The 26,191-nt window shown below is 36.9% G+C and overlaps 1 protein-coding gene across 1 annotated transcript; it reads right to left on the bottom strand.

The window, feature by feature from the left end:
• Positions 1-1,003: 1,003 nt before the first annotated feature.
• On the bottom strand, positions 1,004-24,976 carry aox6 (aldehyde oxidase 6). Its single transcript, XM_066658287.1, has 35 exons — positions 24,884-24,976; positions 24,652-24,709; positions 23,185-23,281; positions 21,406-21,514; positions 20,838-20,964; positions 19,774-19,835; positions 19,257-19,334; positions 18,257-18,340; positions 17,480-17,624; positions 16,754-16,846; positions 16,436-16,587; positions 15,303-15,396; positions 14,506-14,615; positions 14,126-14,310; positions 13,032-13,194; positions 12,628-12,717; positions 11,882-12,051; positions 11,634-11,760; positions 11,122-11,244; positions 10,537-10,633; positions 10,044-10,168; positions 9,737-9,870; positions 9,147-9,234; positions 8,775-8,861; positions 7,017-7,208; positions 6,467-6,694; positions 5,772-5,867; positions 5,116-5,244; positions 4,945-5,019; positions 4,797-4,849; positions 4,501-4,615; positions 3,863-3,928; positions 2,677-2,865; positions 2,097-2,264; positions 1,004-1,468 (listed from the first exon to the last, which is right to left on the bottom strand). The coding sequence occupies exons 1-35, from the start codon at positions 24,935-24,937 to the stop codon at positions 1,415-1,417; spliced, it is 4,017 nt and encodes a 1,338-aa protein (XP_066514384.1). The 5' UTR covers positions 24,938-24,976; the 3' UTR covers positions 1,004-1,414.
• Between the last annotated feature and the right edge of the window lie 1,215 nt (positions 24,977-26,191).

Genomic DNA, 26,191 nt, shown 5'->3' with positions numbered 1-26,191 from the left:
ACATTCTTAACTTAAGTTAATATAAAGAAATTTTGAGAGAACATCTATTGGTCCATTCATCTTATAAATTTCATCAAAACATTTATTAAATAAATTTTACTCAGTGGAATATATAGCTGTTTTTTTCTAAATGGTTAAATATAAAATTATCATAATGGAGACACAAGGTTTTGTTCTCAAAGTCAGAAATGGTTCTATATACTGATAAAATGACCCTTTTAAATTTTTTGATTTTATATGTTTCAGATGCATTTTTCTTTGAAAATGCACAGAAATAAATTTGGTCTTTTCCAAAAATGTAGCAAAGAAGTAAATTTTTAACCATACAAATGCCCACATTAATGAAGATTACAATTCTGAAATCTTTGGTTTAATTGGCTCATATGAAAATCTCTTAACTGGATCAAAAATAAATTAGTATTAGTTTATCAGAAAGTCTTCAGTATTAGCATTAGTATATATATAGTGTTGGGCAATATAAGCGCAAATAAATATCACTATTAATTGTACATTTTAACCACGATTATGATTAATTATCAATTATTTTGTTTTTGTGTTAAAGTTGGGATATTTTTTCTAATGTTGCTGGGAGCTTGTTCCTCTCTTGTTTTCTGAGCCCTGTTTATATTTGGTGTGTGATTGTGCTCTGGTCACTGAAGCTGTTTTTTCTCAGCATTTACATTTCACATCTTTTTGTTCAGTGCCGTTTTAATTATAGTCAAAACACAGCACGTCCAAACCACACATGCTGTTTCTTTCTTTGGGACGTGTTGCTCAAGTCGCTTGGTCTGCCTCAGCATTTAGGTTGCTTCCATGTGGCAGATGGGGCAGTCACGTGAATACAGCTTAGTAGCATGGTTTTAAAAGGACAGTACAAGAAAACACAGAGGGGACATAACAGAAAAAAAAATTATTGATATAGACAAGAGTATGTTGATTAGAAGTTCTGAATGTACTAACATGATCACATAATAATAAAGTACTAACATGATCATGTAATAATAAATATATATATATATCATTATGGAACTCATTTTTTCAGCATTGTCACTAATGTTTATTCATTTATTATGCATGAACATGTGTAATGTAGTGTATGATTAATAAAACTTATATTTAAATAAAGTGCTTCAAGAGTGAGTTATTAATTTAAAAATCACAAAAATGTGAACTGATTTCTTTCAGATGATACTGGTTTTTAGTAATCACATTTTAGGTTTAACAAGTATTAGTTCATTTTAAGCCAAATATTCTAAATCCTGTTTTGGTAAAATACCTGATAATGTTATTGCATCTTATACTTTAGGATTACACAAACAATAAATGTCTTAACTGCGTAAAAAGCTAAAAATGATCATTATTGAGACAAAACTAAAAAATGAGACTAAATGTGTCATTCTTCAGAATTTATGCTTCATGGCAGCTCCAAAGCCCACAACTTGGACTTGTCTGTTTCTTCCTCTGGAATCTGAAGGAAAAAAAATACAAAAGGTTGATTTGCAAATTATTCATTCATTCATCTGTAACCGCTTATCCATTTCAGGATCGCAGTGTTTCCGATCTTTGTCCAGTCCACCAGTCCATCGCAGGGCAACACACACTCACACATTCACCCCCACTCACACTTATAGACACTTTTGAGTAGCTAATCAATCTACTAGTGTGTGATTTTGGACCGTGGGAAGAAACCGTACACAGGAAAAAAAATCACAAAAACTGTGACACTGCCAGTTGCGCTGCTGTACCACACGATTTACAAATTACAATTATGTCAAATTAAAATACACATTCATACACATATACGTGTAAGTTTTTTCTTCCCAATTATTCTTCATGTTACGAAACATTTATAACATTGACACTTAGAGGCCTTAGTGTTTTAGAGATTCTGTACTAATGTAAAACATGGCCGTGGGGTATCAGCTTTATGGTGCCAGTTCATTCAAGGACTACAAAAAATTGATTCTGCACTTTACAGGGGGAAAAATTCAAACATGATAAGCTATTACATTTAAATGCATTTTGGTGGAAATTTTTAAAATAGTACATCTGCTAAGTTTGTGTGAGTTTGCAAATGCATGTGTATATTTGTGTACCATCTGTGTAAACTGGGTGTTGCATGCAATGCAGGTTCGGTCAGATGTTGCTGGACTGTTAAAAGGGAAAGGTCCGAACAGTCCAGCGTCCTTACGAGCTGCGGACACTGCCTCCTTCAGAGCAAAGAACACTGAACTGCCCAGGAAGAGAGTTGGCTCTCCAATACCCTGAATCACACAAACAAACAAACAGAACATCAATAAACAACTCAGATAAATAAACCACATTAAATACCACACACAGTCTGGTCACCTACAAGAACATACAGAGGCGCCACCACATTATAATTAAAGGATAAAAAATATATAAAAAAGGTCAAATCAACCTAAACCTTTAAGGTAAACTCCCTGCATATCTTTGTTATTTTTCCATAATTTAGTTTGGAAAACCTCGTAGACATATTTAATGGTATTTATCCAAGGACACATATTCAAAGATGTGTTTTCAACATGGTTAAAATGATGCCTTTTCTCTGTTATATTGAGTAGCTCTATTACTGGAAATCTTACTGGAAAAAAGTGCTGGCATGTGACTAGGTTTTGATAACAAGCTTGGACATTGTTATGAAAATAACTTTACCTTTGAAGAGTAGATGGCATGAGGGTTGTGGGATTCATCAAGAAGATAAATGTTAAATTGTAGAGGGATGTCACACACGGCAGGAATTTTGTACTGACCAGGACCTCGAGTATACAACACACCGGAGCGGGAAAACTTCAGCTCCTCCATGGTGTACAAACCCACACCTTGAATAAATGCTCCCTCAATCTGAACACACAAAAAAACCCAGAAAAATTAGTTCCCAGCTGGAACCACAGCAGGTTCTTCACAGGGAACTGTGATTGAATATTATGAAATAAGACAGGAACCCGCTCCATTTGTGTGTGTTTCTGGGGCTATGTTTGGTGAGACACAATAAGCGTTGGCCAGAGCCTTGGTTCGGTGTTGGTTAGTTCACAAGCTCAGTAGGACAGCTCAGAACTTGGCAACATTTACACACATAATATATCTCAGAGAGAGGACTGCTGAATTTGTCTTATTTGCTGTAAGTGTGTATTTGCCTGAAATATCATAAAAGGAAGAAGCGGTGGGCAGACATTTTGTGGCCTTATTTATAAAGCTCCAAATCGCTGTGCACAGCCACCTTAAACTTCATGTGCTTTAACTATTTGCATTGAATAAATAAGTGATTGTATTTCTTGAAATCAACAAAATGTTCTTGGTCTTCTTTTGTTTGGTGTTTGATCATCTAGTTTTATATTTATGAACAAGAAAAATATTGATGCTGGTGTTATAGATTATGAATAAAACCTTGTGCTCCTTTTTTCATTTCTGCACTTATTAGTCCTGCCCTCCATATCTTCTGTACAACAAAATCACATAAAAACCACATGTAAACAAAGACTTCTCCAAACCTTCCAAAGACAAGGGTATGTATTTTGGGCTTTCCTGTTTTTGAAATGCCAGAAACTCCTTTGTGACAATGGCTATATGGCTAATGGCGGTCTGGCAAAATCTACTGACTCTTTACTACAAGCTGAAAGCAGTATTTAGGGGGGTTGTGAAAAAAATTATATGAAACATGGGCATGGAAAACATTGTTTAATGTGGATGTGGCATATAAAGGCAAAATCAGAATCATGCAATAATGTCCATGATAAGCGAAGTCTCCTAAGGGCTACTAACCCTTCACCTATGCATTAGCTTCTGTCTCCTTGTCCCTTGCCCACCACTGTTAAACAGGTGAGTGATGTATGTCTCTTACCTGTCCAATATCGATTGCTGGATTTATACTTTTCCCAATATCAAAAACCAGGTCTGTCCGTAAAGTCTGAGGAAGACATAAGGTGTTTCTTATTGGGGTGAAACTGTCCAGTTTAACATGTATATAGTAGTAAATATAGAAATATAGAGGAATTTCTAATGCTACTATAATAGCACATGCTATGACACGAGGGAATGAAAGAAAGTTTGTGTATTGCACAAAAGTTTCCATTATTGTTTCACATTTAATAATATCATTCCCTGTTGCTTGTAATATTTTATACAGTTTAGCAATTTTGTTGTAAATAATCAGACATCACAAGATTATTTATACACAATAAAATATTTATATGACAAAATACACAATAATATACATATTATGCTTCCATTTCAATTTCAAAGGTTATTTTATTGTGCTAATACGGGTGCCTCGTTAAAGAGAATGTCTAGCCTGCTAAACATGTAATTCATGATGTAACTTTGTAAATAAAATTGTAATTAAATAAAAATTAATTGATACTGAGGGATGATTTCTGTCAGAAGTGTTCTGGCCAGAGTTTGGTTATTAAAAAAATGATGAAACCATGGTAATTTTTTTTATAATAATGTTTTTTAGCATTATCTATAGTAATAACTGACCCTGTACTCTCCCGTCAGACAGTCCATCTCCACTTCGCTGCAGCAGGCTCCATAGGCGAAATAAGCATAAGGTCTTCCCTCCTGTTTCTCCCAGTCAATATACAGGTCATGACCTCTGATACAACAAACAATCAATCACATTAACACATACACACACTGAAACAGGAGGAATACATAGCAATAGATTTAACCAGATACAAATACATATACAGTCAATATAAAATGGACCCTAAATTGTCACAGACAGTATGCACATCTTCTAATAGAAAATAGCTGAATATAAATGTTGATTATACCTGTAGAATCCAGTTGCTGAGAGACTGATCCTGTCCAGGAACGCTTTAGATATCTGCCTCAACACAATGTAAAGATTTTATGGTGAATATGCTCATGCATTGACATATGTAATTTAATTAATAAATTTGCAATCAGAAATCGCTCTACCCAGTTTTCCCATGTTCCATTCGGGTTCTGCTTCCTGATTGGTTCCAGTCGTTTATACAGAGTTTGACAGGCATTCTACAAAATAAATGATGGTGAAATTCAATACACTGTTATCTGAACAGTCACGCTGTTAGTGCAGTCCTGAAATGTGTGTGCGCGTGTGTGTGTTACCCGGACAGCCATGCCATTAGCATCAGTTCCAAAGGATGCTGCAGTGGGAGTTGTGTTTGGGACAGAGCTTGTACTCGTTTCAGAAACGTGAACAAGAGAGAGAGGAACATTCAACTCTCTGCTCGCCACCTACACAAACACACACACACCCCCCCCCACACACACACAGAGGAAATAGATGCATATAACAATGCATTAGTTACAATGCTATCCATTTGTTTTACTCAGACACTGGCTCTTCTGCTATGACACAAAACAGACACAAAGAGCAATCCTTTTTTGGTAATGATTGTATGAGTGATGTATTTACATTACAGCAATGATAAACAGTGACCACAACATGTCACTTAAATGTGAACATGCTGAGCTATTTCAGGGTAATTTTGTGAACTAATGTAAAAATGAGTGAGAATCTACATAGTTTATTTATTGAGCATATGTATGTTCTCAAAATTTTGTTGTTATTATTTTTAGATATTTATTCATTAATTTTGAAAATTCAAACTAGGTGTGAATAGAAACCTTTGTTCCACAAATGAAAACTGTACTAGAAACAGCTAGTGAATTGTTAAATACTTAAAAACTGCTATTAGTGAATGAGGACATTTATCCATATGTCTGGAATTACTAATACTTTTTATTTGTTTATTTTTTACCTGCTGGATTTTGGTGTGAATTCCCTGACCCATTTCAGTTCCTCCATGACTCACTAACACAGACCCGTCTTTATAGATATGAACCAGAGCAGCTGCCTGTTCATATAAACACAAATTATACAATTAGGCTTTCTGCATAGCAATATTTATCTCAATATATATTGAAAGAATGCTCAAAATGGCTATGAAAAAACATACACTAGCATACACTCAACTCTAGCAACAACCTAGCAACAATGAAAGATTCTGGAGTAACCAATTAAGAATGTTCAATACAATAATAACAATAAACAGATGTTCCAATAGAATCATCTGGAATAGAATTTTGCTTTCCACATTCCCATCTATGTTTCCATACTAATTAACTTCAAATCCAGTGCAACCAATTAACAACACCCTCACATACACCTGGAATAACAAAGAAGATGCTTAGAATTGCCATAGCAACTATCTGCTATAATATCACTGCATCGGCAAAGAAACCTCCAGGTAGCATAAGAGATGTACCATATTAACTACCATCAGAACATCTAGCATCAATTCAGCAGTACTACTACTATTATTACTACTACTCTAAAATATAGTATAAAATGTGAAAAATAGTAAGTAAAAAAAGGAAAAAGTATATCAAGTCAACAAAATAATCCCTTCACTGGGCACTCCAAACTATACGACAAAGCAAAACCCTTCCGCACCTGGTTGAGGAAGCCCTCAGCAAAGCCGAGGCCATATTTAATAGGGATTAAAGCGATTCCTCGTTTTTTCCAGCGGTTCTGCTCATTAAACCGAGCAATGTCCAGGCGTCTGTGGTCCAGATCACTCTTTTCTTTACACTGTGTCCAGCAGCGATGAAGATTCTCAGAGTCAAACTCCATCTTATAGTGAGTGAGACAGATTCCCTTATATAAGTTTTTCTCCCTGACCTAAAACACACAGAAAGTAAATAAAAATAAAATTAATAAAAGTATAACTGTTATTTAGTCCCTAAAAACAGTCATTTTGATTTAATCCATTTCTACTAAGAATAATTCTACAGTATTCAGAAACTATGATTATTTCGTGAATGAGTAAAAAATATTTCAAATGATAAATATTTAAAATTATTCCAAAACTTCTATTTATTAAGTATAATGTATTATTCAATCTACCATTATCTACCATACTTTTTTGTAAATATAATGCTTAAGTATGTATTAATTATATTCTGACCTTTTCAGTTCATTAAAGAGTTCATTAAATTCTGACCTTTTCATCCATCAATTTAAGGGTCATGGCAACATCGTTGATCATGTTCTCGATGACCAGCATGCTTTGAGGAACGCCGAAACCTCGGAATGCTGTGTTGGAGGGAAGGTTGGTTTTACAAGCCACTGCTTGGCCACGAAGGTTCGGAATGTTATAGGCATTGTCCATATGGAGCAGCATCTTCTCTACAACCTAGAAAGAGAGAGAGAGAGAGAGATTTCAAATCTTCACAAAAAGTTCACAACAAAACCAATTTCATTTTTATTTCCTCTAAATGCTAATTAATCTACATAGCGTTATGAGCTTCAAAGTTATTCATATATTCTTATTATGTGAGAATTAATTAATATTCAGTGGAGTGTTTGGTGAAGGCCATGTCTAGACTCTTGTCTATAGGCAAACACACATGAGGTTCTTTAAAGCTCAATATTTCAAAATTGCTCTCAAAATAACACGAAGAACAAGATGAGGACCCCCCTTGGTACTGTTTGAGAACTTGGGTTCCCCACTCAACTAAAACATTCATTCATTATCTGTAACCGCTTATCCAATTCAGGGTCACGGTGGGTCCAGAGCCTACCTGGAATCATTGGGCACAAGGCGGGAATACACCCTGGAGGGGGCGCTAGTCCTTCACAGGGCAACACAGACGCATTCACTCGCACCTACGGAAACTTTTAAGTCGCCAATCCACCTACCAACATGTGTTTTTGGACTGTGGGAGGAAACCGGAGCACTCGGAGGAAACCCACGGGGAGAACACACCAACTCCTCACAGACAGTGACCCGGAGCGGGAATCGAACCCACAACCTCCAGGTCCCTGGAGCTGCGTGACTGCGACACTACCTGCTGCGCCACCGTGCCACCCTCCTTTTTGTAACAGAGTCGTTTAAATATATTTTTGCATTTATTTTTATTTCTTCTTATTTCTTTTTGTTTCTTTCCACAGTTTGAAGATATCTGACTTAGAGGCATCAAGAATAAAAAAAAAAAACACAGAGACACACCGAGACTCAAGAGAACCTCCCTCTAATCAATGGGAAAAAACGGCCTCAGATTAACAGGAAGAACCTCTGAGAGGAACCAAGACTCAAAATAACCAGTTAGAACCAAGATGCAAACAACATAATAAGATACAGTAAAACAGTAATAGTAATATCATCATCATCATCATTTTTTTTCGCTTAATCATTTTCAGGGTCACTGTAAAACAGTAATATGTGTATGAATAAATAATTATGGATTTACAAAAAATGGACAATAGCGGAAATACTGAAATGAATAGAAATGAGTCTGTGATTGGGCATAAACCGATCAACCATAACATTATAACCACCTCCTTGTTTCTACACTTGCTGTCCATTCTCTCAGCTCCATTGACTATACAGGAGCACTTTGTAGTTCCACAATCACAGATTGTAGTCCATTTGTTGCTCTGCATACTTCATACTAAATTCTTATTCCCATTTTGCCCTTTTCTTCACTGGTCAGGACCCCCACAGAACCACCACAGAGCAGCAGTGTGATTTGGATTCCTTCTCAGCGCTGCAATGATTGATGTGGTGGTGTGTTAGTGTGTGTTGTGCTGGTACAAGTGGATCAGACACAGCAGTGCTCGTCATAATGTTATAGTGATTGGTGGCCAGGGATTAATCAATAGAACCAGTGAATAGTGTTAGAAAACCAGCAAAGTGAGAACGAGAAGAAGTTTCATGAAAAGTATCAGATAGTTTTAGGGTGGATTTCTTTTTCTTTACCAGTACAGACTCATCGGGTGTGTTCCCCGCATTGGTCAAGAAATGAACGTCAGCTGCTGTGATTCTGCCATCCTTCATAAAGCCCACCTACACACACACACACACAGAGGGATCACATAAGTCTCATATCTGTAAATATTTTCTTTATTAGATTAGATGTAAATCATTGTAAAATTTATAATTTGAAATACTTATGTCTTTTGGAATTATATATATTTTTGTTCCAATACTCTGAGTTCCTGGTGATTCAGTTGGTTAATATTTATTAATCACCATATCCATGCAGTAATTTATAAATTAATTTAATTGATAAATCTCATTATATTGCCCAGACTATCCCTCTTAAAAATACAGCAAAAAAAAAAGTCTGACCTTGTATGTCCCCAGTGTTGGGTGACGAGCTCCAGTTATTAACATGTCCTCTCCTCTCTCCAACACTAACCTCACTGGCCTTTCAGTCCTACAGACACACACACACACACACACACACACACAGGCACACACACACAGACACACACACCATCAATCTATCAATAACAAAATGTAATGTAATCATGGATATGGGTGCAGTGTAATTATTAAAGTTGGTGTAGAGATGTCACCATGATGTCACCATGGAGATGACTGTAGCATAAGCATGTAAATGTATATTAATTATGTAAACATATATGGTGTAACCACTGAAAAATTGTGCAATGGATCTATAGAGACAAGTGTATGATATAACCTTTAAAATAAGTGTAGCACAACTTTGGACATGTATTGGAACTTTAGAAATAGGCGTAGTGTAGCCAAAGAAACATTTTGAAAATCATATTCCTGTCCTCAGTAAAAATATGCTTTTGATAAATACTGTCAAAGATAGATTTTTTTTTTGCCTTGCAGCTGAAAGGCCTTACATGTGGATGGATTAGATTGTGTAAACATGAGGTCCAGCAGTGTGAAGAAAACAGTGATGTTACCTCCAAGCAGCCAGTGCAGTGATAGAGGCCAGGATGGACGTTTTGGTCAATTTTCCACCAAAAGCACCACCAAGCCGTTTAACATGACAATAAACACGATTAGATGGAATACCCAATGTCTCCGCTATGGCCTCCTACAGAACAGAACAAAGCAATTATAAAAATATCAAACTTCAGTGCTGTAGAACTAATACAATGGAGTGTCTAATTAAACAGCCAGTTACTGGAAGTAGATGGGGGAGGTGTTTCTGATAAAGTGTCCAGAATTTTTTCTAGTGTAATTGGACATATATTGGAACAACTGAACCTGAGTCATTGCTGGGTGTTGTGTGGACAGGTAGACTTTCATCTCCTTCTCTTCTCCAATTGGAATGACTAGCATGCTTTGCGTTTCCATGTAGAAATGCTCCTGACCACCTAGACGGATCTCTCCTAAGATTTTGGAATTCATAGACTTTATAATCATGGCTATATATGTATTTAAAAATGTATGTTAGATTTCTACTACACATTTTGAATTGGTATCATGACTTCATTGCAACTAAATTCATATCATTCCCAATGTTGACATTTCATAATGCACTTTTTAAATATAATTATAAACCATGTGCATAATGCAAAACATAATTAGAAACATATAGGCATTAGCTTTAAAAGTGTTAGACTTGACATTTTGCAAAATAGTTTCTTTAAAATTTGCCGATGCATGTGTTTACTGTTCAATATTATGATGCTTTGTGATTGATCATACAAAAATTAATTTTAAGGTAATTTAATGTTTCTTTTAATTTAACTCTGACCCTCATAAACATGGTCAGCCTCCTGAAAGGCTTTGGTCACATCTCCTCTCTGAATCTGTCTTTGAGGAGGAAAGAAAGAGTGTTTCTCCATGGCTTCCTGCAAAACATTGCATGAACACATCATAAACACACAGACACATCAGCAATAGCAACGTCATTCTTCTTTAGCATAATAAATAAAACATTTACAGAAGCATCACCTGTGTTCTGTGTTGTTTGGAACTTATAATATAAGCTGAAACTATATTAATTCTAGTAAAACAAGTTCAAGTAGCAATCAGATATTTTTTTTTACCTGCGATTCATTTTTATGTTAGCACATAGCTGTTTAACTGGCTCCTAGTGGTTTGGATGCATCAGAGATTATGCACTTTACTATTTTGAACATGACTGTTGTATATGGGTAACCAGCTCTATGAAAAATTAACAGATTTATTCAGAGACTCCAGGGCAGTTTGTCTCATGTGTTGAAACTGACAGATAAAAGTACAAATAATGAATGAAACCTATCCTAAATATTGTTTATTACTTTTTGATAGCAAAATGAAATATTACACCTAGACCACAGACTCGGTTCCTACTGACCTCTACAGTGAAGACTGAGTCTTGCAGGTCCTCATATTTGATCTTCAGTGCTGCTGCTGCTAATTTGGCATGAAGTTTTGTATCTGCAACAACGCCACCAATCATTTGCCCCACACAAGTCACCTGAGGACAGATAAGTAAGTTTTTTTTTTCTGCAGGAGTGAACAATAAGCCAAAAATGTACAGCGATATAAAGTTTTAGTCATTGCCAGTTCACGATAGCTTGTAACAGTAACATTTTTTTAATTATTAAACCTGTGTGGAGGAGAACCTACACCGTTACAGCTCAATTTTCTTTTTTATTTAGTTTTAAAGTATCATTTTGTCTACTTGTGATATAATTTTATTATGAACTAGAAACATTTAGGCATAAACATTTACAATCAAAATGTCTTTGTTAATGTAAACATGCATTCAGACTTGTGTGTCACTTCTAACATAAGTTAGTTTTGCACTGGAGTTATGAAGATAATGTAGCTAACAAATGCTGGGGTTTAAAAAAACAGAGCTACCTCATTTTCAGCGAGTATCTCTTCATCTATTCCAATGAAGGACCGGACCTTTTTTCCAGGGATATCTTTAGCCGTGAAAATGTCCACCACACCAGGCATATTCCGAACTCCACTCACATCAATGTCACTGAAAAAAACAATATTCATTTATAATTATTACACAACAGGTTTCAGCTATTTCAAAGCTTTAAAATTTCCAGAGATGTGTGTGTGTGTGTGTGTGTGTGTGTGGGTGTGCATGCATTTACATGATCTTGGCATGTGCTCTGGAGCTGGTGAACACAGAGAGAAACAGTTCTCCTTGAGTTTGAGGGATATCATCACAGTAAACAGCTTCTCCTGTGGCATGAGACACTGCAGACTGATGATGAACTTTCCGACCAACAGGGTCCTGCATGGACTGACCCTCTGACACACCCTAGACACACATGCACACCATATATAGACCAACTTAGAACACACTCTTTATTTATTTTATTCCAGGTCAAAACTGCCCTTAAAAAAGAAGTTAATAAAATTCATCATGTCATTTTCACACGACGTGAAGCCTAGCCGCTGTGTTCAAATGATGTAGCAAACTAAAGACCCATAAAAATGGAAATATGTTTTTAATTTCTCAGAATAAATCTGCAGCCACATTTCTAAAGTTCAGTCTTAGAAATTGGTTTAACATTTTCTAAATAATTTGCAAATAACATAAGTAATCCCAAACTCAGTTCATTGTTCTCAGTGGAGAGAGAAGTGTGCATGGCACCTGAGGCGTGTGTGGCATGCTTTTTGTAACTGTCTGTTTGAAGGGCAACAGAACGTCAGTGAAGTTTCTGTTCGACACATCTGTAAATTACTGAAGTTTGGAATTTGAAAAGCATTAAAGTAGGTGCACAAAAAAGAAAAGAATTAACACCTGAAATAACATCAGATTTGCACTAGGGGAAATCGATTTTTCGTAAGCCATTTCTTAACATTAATAAGGCGAGTGAATATTGTGTATTACCGGGAACTCATGGTAGCCAGGCTGGATGGTATTAGGCAGAGGCTCCACAGCACTGAGCTCTTCTGAGGGAATCTCTCCATCACTCACATTCTGAAATCAATTATATGGTCAAATGTACAGAATTTACATATACAAATACATAGAAAAAAATACATAATCATAGCAAGTATGTGGATGGATCTGATGGGTTTGAGTGGGGCCAAATAAGTGAGATGAGGTCAGGTGAGTTGGGATGGAGTCTGGTGAGTGGGGAATGCTCTGAAGGCGGACAAGTTAAGTGGCAGTGGAGCCAGGCGAGGGGCACATTTTACACGTGATGTAGATGAGTGTGGGCTGAGCCCAGTGAATTTAGGGTGAGTGGAAGAAAGGCCTGAAGGTGTAGAAGGTAAACATGGTGAATTTACCATGTCTTTAATATGCTGAACAACATGGAGGTAGAATCTGAACAGGAAGCAAAGGGTCAGAGACCTTCGGAACATCACTTTACCCCCTGGAGCTGAAGCCCCAAGAGTGACTTCATCAACCAGGGTCCTGTATGCATCACTCATCGTTACCTCATTCCACGGCCTGCCACAAGAAAATAAAATGAGACTCATATGAGGAAACAAACATTAAACTTGATTATTTGGGAAAATATTTTCACAGAGGACCCTGAGTGGCCCAGTGATGTAAGCATTGGCCCTAAATGGTGATACTTTGTGATGCCTCAGCCACCCGAGTCCGGGATTCCCAGGGCAGTTGGCACTTTCTTCAAGCAGGGTGAGTGTCTAGCAATGGAGGAGGCATGTATTGACCATCACAGTGTTTGTTCATCATGTGTGATGGGGGAGTTCAACTAATAGCTAACAGAGTGGATTTGGAAACTAATAATACTTGGATTAAATTTCTGCTAAAATTGGGTAGAGTAAGAATTACGCAGTGAAAATAGGGGTGATTAACTTTTTCTTCCTGGATGTAGAGGGGAAACCAGTTCAGTGCAGTCATGTACTTCAGTGAACTGGAGCCTTATAATCCTTACAGTAAACTGATACTTACAGCTAACTGATGTTAGCATTCGTCTATATGCAGTTGACACAATCTAATTCAGTTTAAACACGCTAGACTGTTAGCTACTTTAGTCATCGTACTGTGCCTCCTCTGGTTGCACAACAGCAACTAATGGGAGTAAGGCAGGCAGACCAAAGAAGAAATAGTATGGTCCACTTTTGGGGAGTCTAAAAGCCCTTGAACTGATATTTCACCACCAGAAAGTAGCAAACAATATTTATAAAATTCTTTATTTTAACATTTTTATTCTACGAAGTTCACATGATAAAACAGATTAAGTACAGTCTCTCAGATGTGTCCAGGCAACTACTGTATGTGTCGGTGGAACAGCTGATTCATAACATGAAGAAAATGATCAGACAATATTGTATATTGCTTCTTTAGATTTGTCTGCCCATTGCTCTTATTTATTAAACTGATTCAATAAGTTAAATGAGTGCATTGGTTCTACCTGCCGATAATCTGCTGGATGGTTTTGTCAGCACTAAATGTGCAGGGTCCCACTCCTCCATAAAAAACACTTATCTCCTTCACAACATTTGAACCCTCCACAAATAGCACTCGCATTCCTGCATTGACAGTGGCCAAAGCATTTTCTTTACGAGGAGCATGACGATATGCTCGCACAACCTCATCCTGAGGAGAGAGAGAGAGGAAGAGAGAGAGAGAGAGAGAGAGAGAGAGAGAGAGAGAAAGAGAGAGAGAATGACTATAGTCCATATTACATATTACCAAATATGGATTATAGTTCATAAGACCAAATCCCTCATACATGCATATGTATTTTGAAACATGATTCTATTATTTTTCAGTATTCAGTAGAAACCCCACCTTTCTGGAAATTGGAATGAAGACAGATAGCAAAATCTCATCCGGTTTCACAATTGTTTTCCCAAAGCCTACAAAGAAATCTTTATCCAGTGGAACTTCACGTCTTCCCTCTGAAATCAGGGAGGAAAATGTAAGAAAGTGAGAAAATAAACATAAATTACAACCACCTGGACAGGGTGTGGTACAGGATGAAGTAGTTACAGAAGATGAATGAACGCAGTATCTTATTTATCACTTCAGTATTAATAAGGAGGTTTGTATTACTTTTTTGTATCACCACACCCAATGCCAAGTGTCAGCTAGAGGGGAATAAAGCTATCATGATTATGCTGCACAATCAGGAGTAAGGAATCTCCAAATAAAGTGGTAACAAAATTAATTACTATTGATGCATATTGTACTGTACCAATTAAGCGGACAAATATTTATTTTAGGGCGGCACGGTGGCGCAGCAGGTAGTGTCGCTGTCACACAGCTTCAGGATCCTGGGGTTGTGAGTTCGAGCCCCGATCCGGGTTACTGTCTCTGAGGAGTTTGGTGTGTTCTCCCTGTGTCTGTGTGGGTTTTCTCCGAGTGCTCCGGTTTCTTCCCACGGTCCAAAAACATACGTTGGAAGATGGATTGGCGACTCAAAAGTGTTCATAAGTGTGAGTGAGTGTATGTGCTGCCCTGTGAAGGACTTGTGCCCCAGGGTGTGTTCCTGCTTTGTGCCCAATGATTCCGGGTAGGCTCTGGACCTACTGCAACCCTGAACTGGATTATAAGTTGTATGTATCATAAATGAATGCTTCATTTACCTTTGGATATCAGCAGCACAGAACATCGTCCAGCAGCAAAAACAGGATTTAAATCTGAGTTTGGAGCTGCACTTGCAATATTACCACCCAAAGTCTACACACACACACACACACACAATAACAACACGTTAACATATGAACTAGGACCCCACTGTTATGTCGCTTGTGCTGACCTCAGAATTAATCTCATAAATGTTCAGCCAAATAAGAATATTAGTCAATATAATATTTTCATCATTAAATTACTTGAATAGAATAAAATACAGAAAGACATGTTATTCTCTTTAGCGCTGGACGTTTCTGGTGCTGAACAATAAATAACTTGGTGCTGTAATTTACAACTGTACCTAACAACTATTTTTACTGTAAATTAAATAAACAAAACAAGGTGGCTGCAAAAATATATATATTTCTGTGTTGTCACTGCGACGTGTGTTTGTGCAATATTCATTTTACATGGTGTGCAATGTCAAGCAAGACAAATTAAATGAAACACCTCATGTTACAAGTTGTTTTGCTGTATGATGCCAAAAGAAAGGGGTTCTGTTTGTTTAATTTTCATGGCTCTAATCTACAGGAGGATTCTATCTCAAAAACATAATTTACTCTACATGCTCCTCAAACCACCAAACACAATCCTTCTAAATCAACTGATATAAGTCTGGATTGATAAGAGCATTAAATGAATACAATCATATCATGTGAGTCAGTTTATTAAGCCATCTCATTTCAGGGTGAAAAATCTTTTCTGAGTGAAAAATTTTCCCCATTATTTTTTAGATTACTTTTATATTCTGTGCAGATGCACTCCCCTACAAAATCACCTCAATCATATTAGAGTGATTTGTTCTTGCCCAGTATTTTTCCAGTATCCTGCTTCCCTATTCTGCAAAGTATTTTATATTGTCACTATGGGGTAAAATAAAAAATAAAACCATTATCAGCATTTTTTCAATTCCAGTTGCTCATTATTTTAAAAGATAACAAATGGACCAATAGTAGTCCTCCAAATGTGCACAGACAAACATACTGTTTCATTTAAGGAGGTTTTCATCTTTCTCGTGTGGAGTTACCAGTTTGGAAATACAATGTTTTGCCCAGACAGTGCTTAAAAGTGTGTGTGTGTGACTCACAGCTACATTGCGTATCTGTTCTCCTCCAACTTGGCTCAACTGCTGTAGCAGAGCAGTGTGTACTTGGGTTTGTTCAGCTGAGAGTGAAGACACACACTTCTCCAACACACCTCGCACAGTAGACAAGCTACAGCCCGCTCCGATACACACACCTTAAGCAACACACACACACACACACACACACACACACACAAATGCACACACAAAAGAATGTATCATCATTAATCATGATGCGTCCACTAGTTATGTCAAAAAATATATACACATAAATAAAAACTTGAAATAAACCTGCACACGCACACACACATATAAACTCACCATCTGGTTTGTGTGTAACCTTAAACAGTTCTTCCACTCGAGAAGCTGATAATATTATGGGATGGACGATACCTTTAAACTTTATATCCAGCCCTGATACAAAGATATGATAAAGCAGAACAGTGTAATGACCATTTTTATTTGTTATACAACATTTAATTCCAATTGCATTGAATTGCATTTAATTCTAATCGGAATAATTGCCTCAGGCTCTCTTTCAGCTAACCGTTACCAGCCTTCTATTATATTAACACATAAAACAGGATTGGAATTGATAAGTTAACTTCTAAAAGTGAATATTTGAGCTGCAACTTGTTTAGTTCAGTTCTGCAGAAGAGTGTGAAACAAGATCATTAAATTACAAAATGCAAAATTCCAATTATGCCTTAATGGTGCAATATTTTATGTCTGGTGCCACCATTCCACCTCTAATGGTGCAGTATCTATATTCATGTGTCTCCATTCTACCATAAATGGTGCAGAAATTACAGTCTGGAGCTGTCTTCCATCTCAAATGTTGCAGCAGTTGCATTCTGGTGCCTTCCTTCCACCTTAAATGGTGCTGTATTCACCTTCTAACAGGTGCAAGAATATAAATGCTGCCAATCAATAAATCAATAAATGCTGTTTCATCAAGTGTTTCACACATTAATCCCATTCATGTCATATAGAAATCCAGCTTAAACTCAGAATTCTAAATGTGCACATGAATCCCTCCATACTCACCTATATTGGTGTTGCCCATTATGATAGGGGCTTGTGGGTATTTTGCTTTAAGCTGGATGAGTTCATTTAGAGAGACAGGGGAAATCCAGGTCATCCTCTCTCCCTGAAATGTCTCAGTGATCTTCTCCTCAGTCTCCAACATCCTCTACAGAAAAATACATGCTGAAAGCTTTAGACACCAGCTTCTTCTAAAATGAAGTATTATTGTAAGTATGAGTATTATTTAGGAGTTTGTTCCTCTTTACTGCAGTAACAGTCTCAACTCTTCTGGGAGTACTTTAGAATAGATGTTGCAACACTGAAAATTTGATAGTATTCAGCCACAAGAGCATTATTGAGGTGAGCTAGTGATGTTGAACAATTAGTTCTGAATCACCAATGCCACTGCAGCTAATCCCAAAGGTAATGGATGGAACTCCATCACTCCTTGGCATTGGGCATTTGGCTAATCTGCAGATGCACCCATTCTATTAGTCAGTAATTTTTTGTATTAATCAGTAGGGCAATTGTTTTATTTGCTCTGCTTAAATCTACAATAGGGTGGCACAGCAGGTAGTGTCACAGTCACACAACTCCAGGGACCCGGAGGTTGTGGGTTCAAGTCCTGCTCCAGGTGACTGTCTGTGAGGAGTTTGGTGTGTTCTCCCCGTGTCCGTGTAGGTTTGGTAGGTGGATTGGCTACTCAAAAGTGAGTGTGTGTCGCCCTGTGAAGGACTGGCTGGGTGGGCTCCGGACCCTGGGTAAGTGGTTAAAGACAATGAATGAATGAATTCTCACTATAAGCTCTGGGGGGAAAATGAGCTCCTGTGTGGGGTCCAGAGGCAGAAACTCCACTTTATTATTGGGTTGTTCCAACTGACACTAAGAGACATGAGAAAAAAAATGCATTTGAGGAAAATATTAGAATTATAAAAAAACTAAATAATAACATTAGCTGGACTTTCCATATAAGTAGAATGTTGCTGATTTGTTGCAGTGAGATTAATACATAGTGGAATCATAATTACAGTGAATGTTAAAACACATAGAGCTCTATTTTTGTGGAGAGAGTGAAAGCACAGAAAAAACAGCATAAGACTGTGACACAGAAAACTGATGGTGTGGCAGAAATGTTATTTGCAATTTTGTTGTTGTGCACACACTCTAATCCATGCAGAGGGGTACACTTACACAATGTTAATAATTACCCAGTTTTGTAATAAACATTTGTAATATTCCATACATATGGCATGACATTTTAAAGACACAACTGAACTGTTTAACTGACAAAAAATATATTAGATCAGATGTATTTAGTAAGTAAATTGGGATGTATATTTTATTGGGGAGATGCTTGTGATCTTGTTCTAATGAACTGAACATACTGTATCTTTATGTCCCTCCCTGAATTGAGGAAAATACTGTGTTTCCACTAAGACCAGGTCTGAGAAAGTGGCAACACAAAGCCCTTTTTAAAAGCAAAATGGTTTCAAAAGTAATCCGTGCATTGGTAGATTTTAAATGTCATAAACCATGTAACACCACTACATTTACATAATTGTAGATGCATTTTTGTCTAGCCAACACATTAACGAAAGGCAATAAATGTGTATATGACTCAAAAATTAGTACAATGCAACACTAGGTGGCTTTAATACCTCAGCCCAGCCATGAAATTGAGCCCATACAATTAAAATCAGTAAAAGACAAAACAGGTTTTACCTGTTTACAATATAAAAAAGACTTAACCCAGTTACATAACTGTTAAATGGGTCAATGACCCAAAGAATAATCTCACATTCTTGATAGACTCCAAAGGTCCCTCTCCATCCGATAAACAGCAGCCAGTGTCATTCACCTGACAACAGTTTTCACTCTGTAGAGAGAAAAATATATTTATGGTATGACCACCGTTTCTGGAAATCTGCTCATCCAGCATTTCTTCTGAAATGAAGGGTATTAATCAAGAGCTATTCCTCTTTATTGCAGTAACAGTAGTCTATTCTCCTGGAAATGCTTAAATGTTGGAAAACTGCTGTGAGGATTTGACTGCAGCCACATTAGAGCATTAGTTGACCATACTGATATTGGGTGAGATCTGTCAATGCAATACAAAGGTATTGACAGGAGCTTTATCACACCAGAGAACACAGTTCCACTTCTCCACAGCCCAAATCAGGGTGCTTTTACCTCTCTGGCAGACTTTTTGTATTGGGCATGGTGACCTTAGGCTCTTTTACAGTTGCTCCACCTATTCACATTATATAACATTAATAAGCATGAATGGATTTTTCCCTAGAAAAACAGTAACACACCTCACAGAAGGTTCTATATCCGTCTAGAATGGGCCGGTAACCCGTGCACCTGCACAGATTCCCTATGAAAACCAAATAAAATATTAAATATTGACATTAAACTTACAGCCACAATTTGCATTTTGCAAGTCATCTTCAGAGGAAAATACACAATTATAGCGTAATTATTCATTCATTCTTTGAGTCTAAAGGATACCTGCAATCATAAACACACCCTAGGCACGACTAGAGTCTCAATTTTATTCGATTTATTACTATATATGCTTTGCTAATTTGACGTGGAGACTGCTTCATTTATTTCCTATAAGTTACTGCAGCATAACAGTGAAAGTGCTATCCACAGGGGTTGGACAATGAAACTGAAACACCTGGTTTTAGACCACAATAATGTATTAGTATGGTGTACATACTACTATAGGACAGCGTCAGTTTGTCTTGGGAATGACATATACAAGTCCTGCACAGTGGTCAGAGGGATTTTAAGCCATTCTTCTTGCAGGATAGTGGCCAGGTCACTGCGTGATGCTGGTGGAGGAAAACGTTTCCTGATTCGCTCCTCCAAAACACCCCAAAGTGGCTCAATAAAATTTAGATCTGGTGACTGTGCAGGCCATGGGAGATGTTCAACTTCACTTTCATGTTCATCAAACCAATCTTTCACCAGTCTTACTGTGTGTATTGGTGCATTGTCGTCCTGATACACGGCACCACCTTCAGGATACAATGTCTGAACCATTGGATGCACATGGTCTTACTGGTGCAATGTGCAATTAATGAAGATTGGCCACCAGGCTGCTCCAATTTAGCCATGAAACCTCCCACACTAAAATGACTGGTGTTTCAGTTTCATTGTCTAATCCCTGTAGTTTGAACCAATGAATATTTCCAAAGAGTGTTAAGTGTGAAAGGTACAAAGAAAATGATACTGTATCTAAAACAATTCTTAAATAACTGTTTAACAAATAGAGCATTTCAGTGAAATATCTTCTTCATAAATAATATCCCAAAAAATGTCACTATATTAATTATGGGCTCCTGTCTCTTCAGAGGCCCTTGGTATTTACCCCCAAGTGTCTCTCTGATGTCATCCATGGTGGGTTTAGGTTTGTTTCTTAGCAGTGTGTACATTGACATCACCATCCCAGGAGTACAGAACCCACACTGAGAACCGTTAGCCTTCACTATACGCTCCTGAAACGCACACACACACACACACACACACACACACACACACATACAAGAGAAAACTATGGTACTTGCAGCTAATAGTTTTAATTCTTAACAAATTACTGCTATAGTAATATGTGTGGGACATGGTGATAGTTTGCTAGTTTCATTTAGCTCTAGACTCCTAACTTTTTTAATTTTTTACACTTTTTAAACATTTTCTAGAGATAATTTTTCAATCAGATATTTTGTAAATGTCACCCTCATTGAAAACTAATAAAATAAAAGTATTTTAAAACTAACACTAATAAAAAATATTTGAACCATTGAATAAAAGTATTAGCTTACAAATCCATTTAAGCCTGTGATCTGGACTGTTGTAAATAAAACTAATAGAAGGATAATGGAGGTTAATCCAGTCTGGATTATAATCAGGACTATGATCTGGATTATAATGCAGATTACCTGTACTGGGTGTAATCTGGTCTTGGAGCTGCCGATGCCTTCCACAGTGGTGATGGCTGCTCCATGGAGATGGCACACGGGCATCAGACAGGAGTTCACTGAGAAATGCCTCTCAAATGAAGGAAATCATTACTAACTGAGCAGTCCAGAATGGCCCTTTTCCAATCACTCTCATTTACTGCCTTTTTTTTCACACGTGTAGGCTGTAGGCCATTCAGCTTGTTTCATTTTACCCAACAATGGTGCTCATGAGTGCAACCTAGCAAATGTATAATAGACTATACTTTGTGTATTCAGTGTGAATCTTTAGTGTTAAAATAGTCAAAATTATATATTATAATTATTATACTATATTTCACACAATTAAATATAAGCATGCATATGACATATTCCTTTTAAAATTTTGTTGTAATATATATATATATTATGTTATTTCTGACAGTAGACCCACCTTGTAAAGACTTCTGTTAAGCTGTTTAGACTGTGGATAATTCAATGTGTCTTTGCAGACAGATTTACCATCACATGGCTGGCGCTCTGACATGGGACTAAAGTTCAGTCTTCTGAGAATTTGGCCATTTGTGCACAGTAAAATATCCTTCACTAATTAGAGATTTCTTGGATCTCATGTACAGTCAACTGATCTAGCCTTCTTTGTTATTGGTCACATATTAAAAGAGATATTTTCCAAGAACAAGTGAAGGTTTCAGGACTGTGTAACTGAACAGCAGCACACAGTAAACATCTTATTTTACAGTATATGTTTTTTTTTGTTTTATTCACATATTTTCTGATTCTACACTGGCCATATATATGACCGTTATTAAGGGTAATACTGCATTCAACTCAAAATCTAAAATTAAAATTTAAAATGTATCAAAATTAATAAAAATTCACACTAAACAAGAAGCAAGTTTATCTTTCCAGAGAAAAAGCGTATTCAACTGCTATTTTTGTGCTATTTTTACCATAATACAGTGAATAAATGACATGAACAAAAGATACTATTAAGTGTACATCAGATACTATCAATTGAGCCAAGATACCATGTTGTAAGCATGAGATACTATCAAATATGCACCAAACACTGTCAGGTTGTGCACAAGATACGGTCAGGTTCATGTCACAAACCTAATTTGGGCACTAGATATTACCAAGTGAGCACCAGATACTAAAAATATATTATCTGTCACAATTGAGGCAGGAAGCGGACGTGCACGCAAGGAATATTTAATTAAACTAAACCAAGTCAAACATAACAAACAGAAAACAAACACAAGTATGGATACAAGGAAACAAACTAGAACTTAGTTGAACATAACTAGGACAGGAATATAACAACTGTGCACTGGTGGCAATGTGTAAGACAACTGACAAAGGAACACATCTACACACACAAGAACTGACAAGGGAACACTGAAACAAAGGAACTATATATACAGAGCACTGACAAGGAACACCTAGGGACAATAACGAGAGGGCAGGACTACAAAGGAGACACTGACGAGAGGGCGGAGCTAAGGCGGGCCTACGGCAGAGACAAGAACAACCAGAGCCATGTGCTCCATTAGCACATGGTGAGGAAAACAGACAGGACATTGCATTATGAGATAAATTAATCTGATAATGTGTGCACCAGATATTATGTGGTTAGCATCAGATATTATCTAGTGAGCACCAGTTACTGTCAAGCAATCACCAGAAACTATCTACTGAGCAAGAAATACAATCAGGCAAGCACCAGACAGCAGTTGGTGAGCATAATAACATAAAAGATACTGTATGATTTTGGTGAGTGGGTCATATCTGGAGATCATCACGGTGCAGGCTCCACATCCTCCTCCTCCACAACCGTATTTACTGCCCTTTAACCCCACTACACACAGAAAAAAAAGTTAAGGAAATAACACACACACTCACACAGAACTCTGACCCCCAGAATCCCTGCTTCTTTACTAAATTATGCAGTGTCTGGGTTGTGGTCTTGTTCTCTCTTTCATGCTCTCCATGATTTTCCCATTTTATTATTATTTTTTGTATTACATTATGTCCATAATTTATCCTCTCTACACTCTCAGAAAAAAGTAGAAGTACATTATTGGTCACTAAAGAGTACAGAGACTGTAAATGTACCTTTAAAGGTACAACAGTGTTTAAACTCCAGTTGTGTTTCCTAAAGGTATTACATTCCCTTCTCCAGAAACAGAGGTGAATATTTGTTTTCATTATAGAAATGTGTCAAATAAAAAATATAATATAATTCCTGGAGATATAATTGAGCGTATAATAGAATAAGGTACAATTATGTTCCCTAATTAAAGGTATAAATATGTAGCCTTGAGGGTTCCACCACAGAGACAGCAAAAGGCACCTCTGTGGTGACTAATTTTCTGACAGTTTACATATTTGTTTATTTTCTTTCCGTTCTCTTTTTTCTTTCCATTCTCTCCCTCTGTCACTGAGTTCACTCTCTGGTTCACTGATTTTGACCTGAACTGTAACGTCTGATCTTTGATAGTGGTAAGACTTTACATTAACCCCGGTTCCATTTACATGTTATTTAATGTTATTGTGAGTGAAAATAAATCATCTACAGGAAAATTAAACAGGAGACATTCTCTGCACGTTTTACTGCAGGATTTCTGTTAACCTGCTGACTACATTGAGGAAACAAATACAGCATAAAATCAAATCACAACTCCCACGTCCTAAATATAGCATAATAACAGTTATAGTACATAAACTATATGAAAAACATGTATCTCCATTTTTGTCCAATTTACTTTACTATATCATTTGAACACAGGGGGATGGTGGCACACGAGTGGGTCAATTACAGTGCCACTGCACTGGTGGACAGAGAGTAGTCCAGCAATCTACAATATCCAGCCTGGACTGTCCTGTGGACAACATTCAGTGACTATTGAAATAAGACCAGCACAAACTGGGCAGCAATTGTCTCTGCTGTGTCTGATCCACTCAAATCAGTGCAACAAACACCAACACTCCTCCACCAGGTCAAGTTCACTGCAGTGTTTAGAGTGATTCCCCACCAATAAATATTTGCACTATACTAACTCAAATGAGGTCCTGACCACTGACGAACAGGTGAAAGGGGGTAGAAAAGTATGGTGGACTACAGTCTGTTAATGTCGAACTGCAAAGTGGTCCTGTATGGTGAATGAAGCTGATCAAATGGATTTCCTTTTTTGCAAATAACATTATAAAAAAAACAGAAAAGGATACACTTCCCTCTGAGAAAAGACAGCAGCATAGTCTCAGGATCTGCATCTTTTACTGTTATCTGCAACAAAACAGAGATATATGGAACATCACACATTTTATTTCACGTCATAATGTATTAACATTGCCTTCCAAATTATAATAAATAATAATACAATAGGAATTAACTTTAATCAAAACATCATTAAATATATTTAAAACGTATTAAGTAAATTGCTTTAAAATCACTCCTTACCTTTTTCCCGTTCACGAAAAAAGTAAGAGAATCACTCCTGTGTAGCTCAGCCATTTCCCAAAACCTGCAGCTCTACTTCTCAATCTGGAAAACTTTAGTGGGAATAACGCTTTCCGCTTGACCACGCCCCTTAAAGAGCGCGCGCCAGGGTCCGTCCCAACCCATGCCCTTGCTAACTTCCCCTCATCATCCACAACTTCGTCTTATATAATGCCCATGGAAAAATATCAAGAGTGTGCTAGAAAGCTATGCAAATGCTTTTTCTAGCGTGATCAAAATAGCAAAAATATACTGTTTGTGACTGTCAGACCCTCACTACAATGTTCCAGCATCTACTGTAAAGTTTTCCCAGAAGTAGAGACTGTACCGCAGCAGAAACAACAAACTCCTATGTGACCCTTCATTTCATGAGGAATATTAGGCGATCAGTTATCCAAAAACCTTTGGTATTTTACTGCAACAATCCATGCGAAACAAAAAACAGAGAAATAAACTGCACCTGACACGTTGCAGAATTAAGACAGAGGGTATATGGCGAGGGCAAATGAACAAGGGGACAACAATAAGATTGGAACGGACAGCGGGGTTTTTTCGAAGGTAATCACAGAAGTGCCCTTGTTACACAACAGGCAACTCAATATTACACGTATTCGTTCCCCTACACGTGAAGGGACTTTTATTTTGTCACCTCGTTTACATTAGATCAGACCAGAGCCCACTGGATAAAACAAGAGCATTGTCAGACCAACGACTGTAGTCTCCACTGCAGACACTCCGCCCAGAATCTGGCAGTTAGACTACGACTGTAATGACTCTATCTATCTATCTATCTATCTATCTATCTATCTATCTAGAGATGTAAGTTCAACCACAGTCGCTTTACATACAACCCAGTAATAAAATATGTGAAAATCTTGAAAAAGAAAATGTATTCCCAAAAATATTTATCAGTGTAAAATATGATTATATTAAGAATGAATTATTGGGCAATACAATGTGCATTTATTATAGATATTTTGAGAAATTCTTAAGTGATTTTTCTGTTGACACTGAAGTTGCCACAAATTAATCATATAATTAAGCTTTATTTATAAATAAAATAATTTATTAACAAATGGCACAATTTAATGATAAACTTAAAAATAATAATCGGTAATTATTATGAATTGTATTCTATAAATAAATAATAATTTTATTACCGTGACCACTGCCTCGTATGTGTCTAAATATGACCAGTAGGTGGCAGTAGATGCTCACAATTCTCTCAACTTAGGGCGTGGGAAAGGAATTTAATGCTTGGGAACTACT

The sequence above is a fragment of the Hoplias malabaricus genome, chromosome Y, assembly GCF_029633855.1.
Source record: "Hoplias malabaricus isolate fHopMal1 chromosome Y, fHopMal1.hap1, whole genome shotgun sequence".
NCBI lineage: Eukaryota > Metazoa > Chordata > Actinopteri > Characiformes > Erythrinidae > Hoplias > Hoplias malabaricus.
This window is presented reverse-complemented; position numbering and strand designations above follow the sequence as displayed.

Coding starts and splice junctions, on each gene's coding strand:
- aox6 (XM_066658287.1), bottom strand. CDS start 24,937: ATGGCTGAGCTACACAGGAGTGATTCTCTTACTTTTTTCGTGAACGGG. Junction 13,195..14,125: donor ATCCAGCAGATTATCGGCAG/GTAGAACCAATG, acceptor TTCTTGTGGCAG/GCCGTGGAATGAGGTAACGA. Junction 12,052..12,627: donor CTGGCTACCATGAGTTCCCG/GTAATACACAAT, acceptor ATGTGTGTCTAG/GGTGTGTCAGAGGGTCAGTC.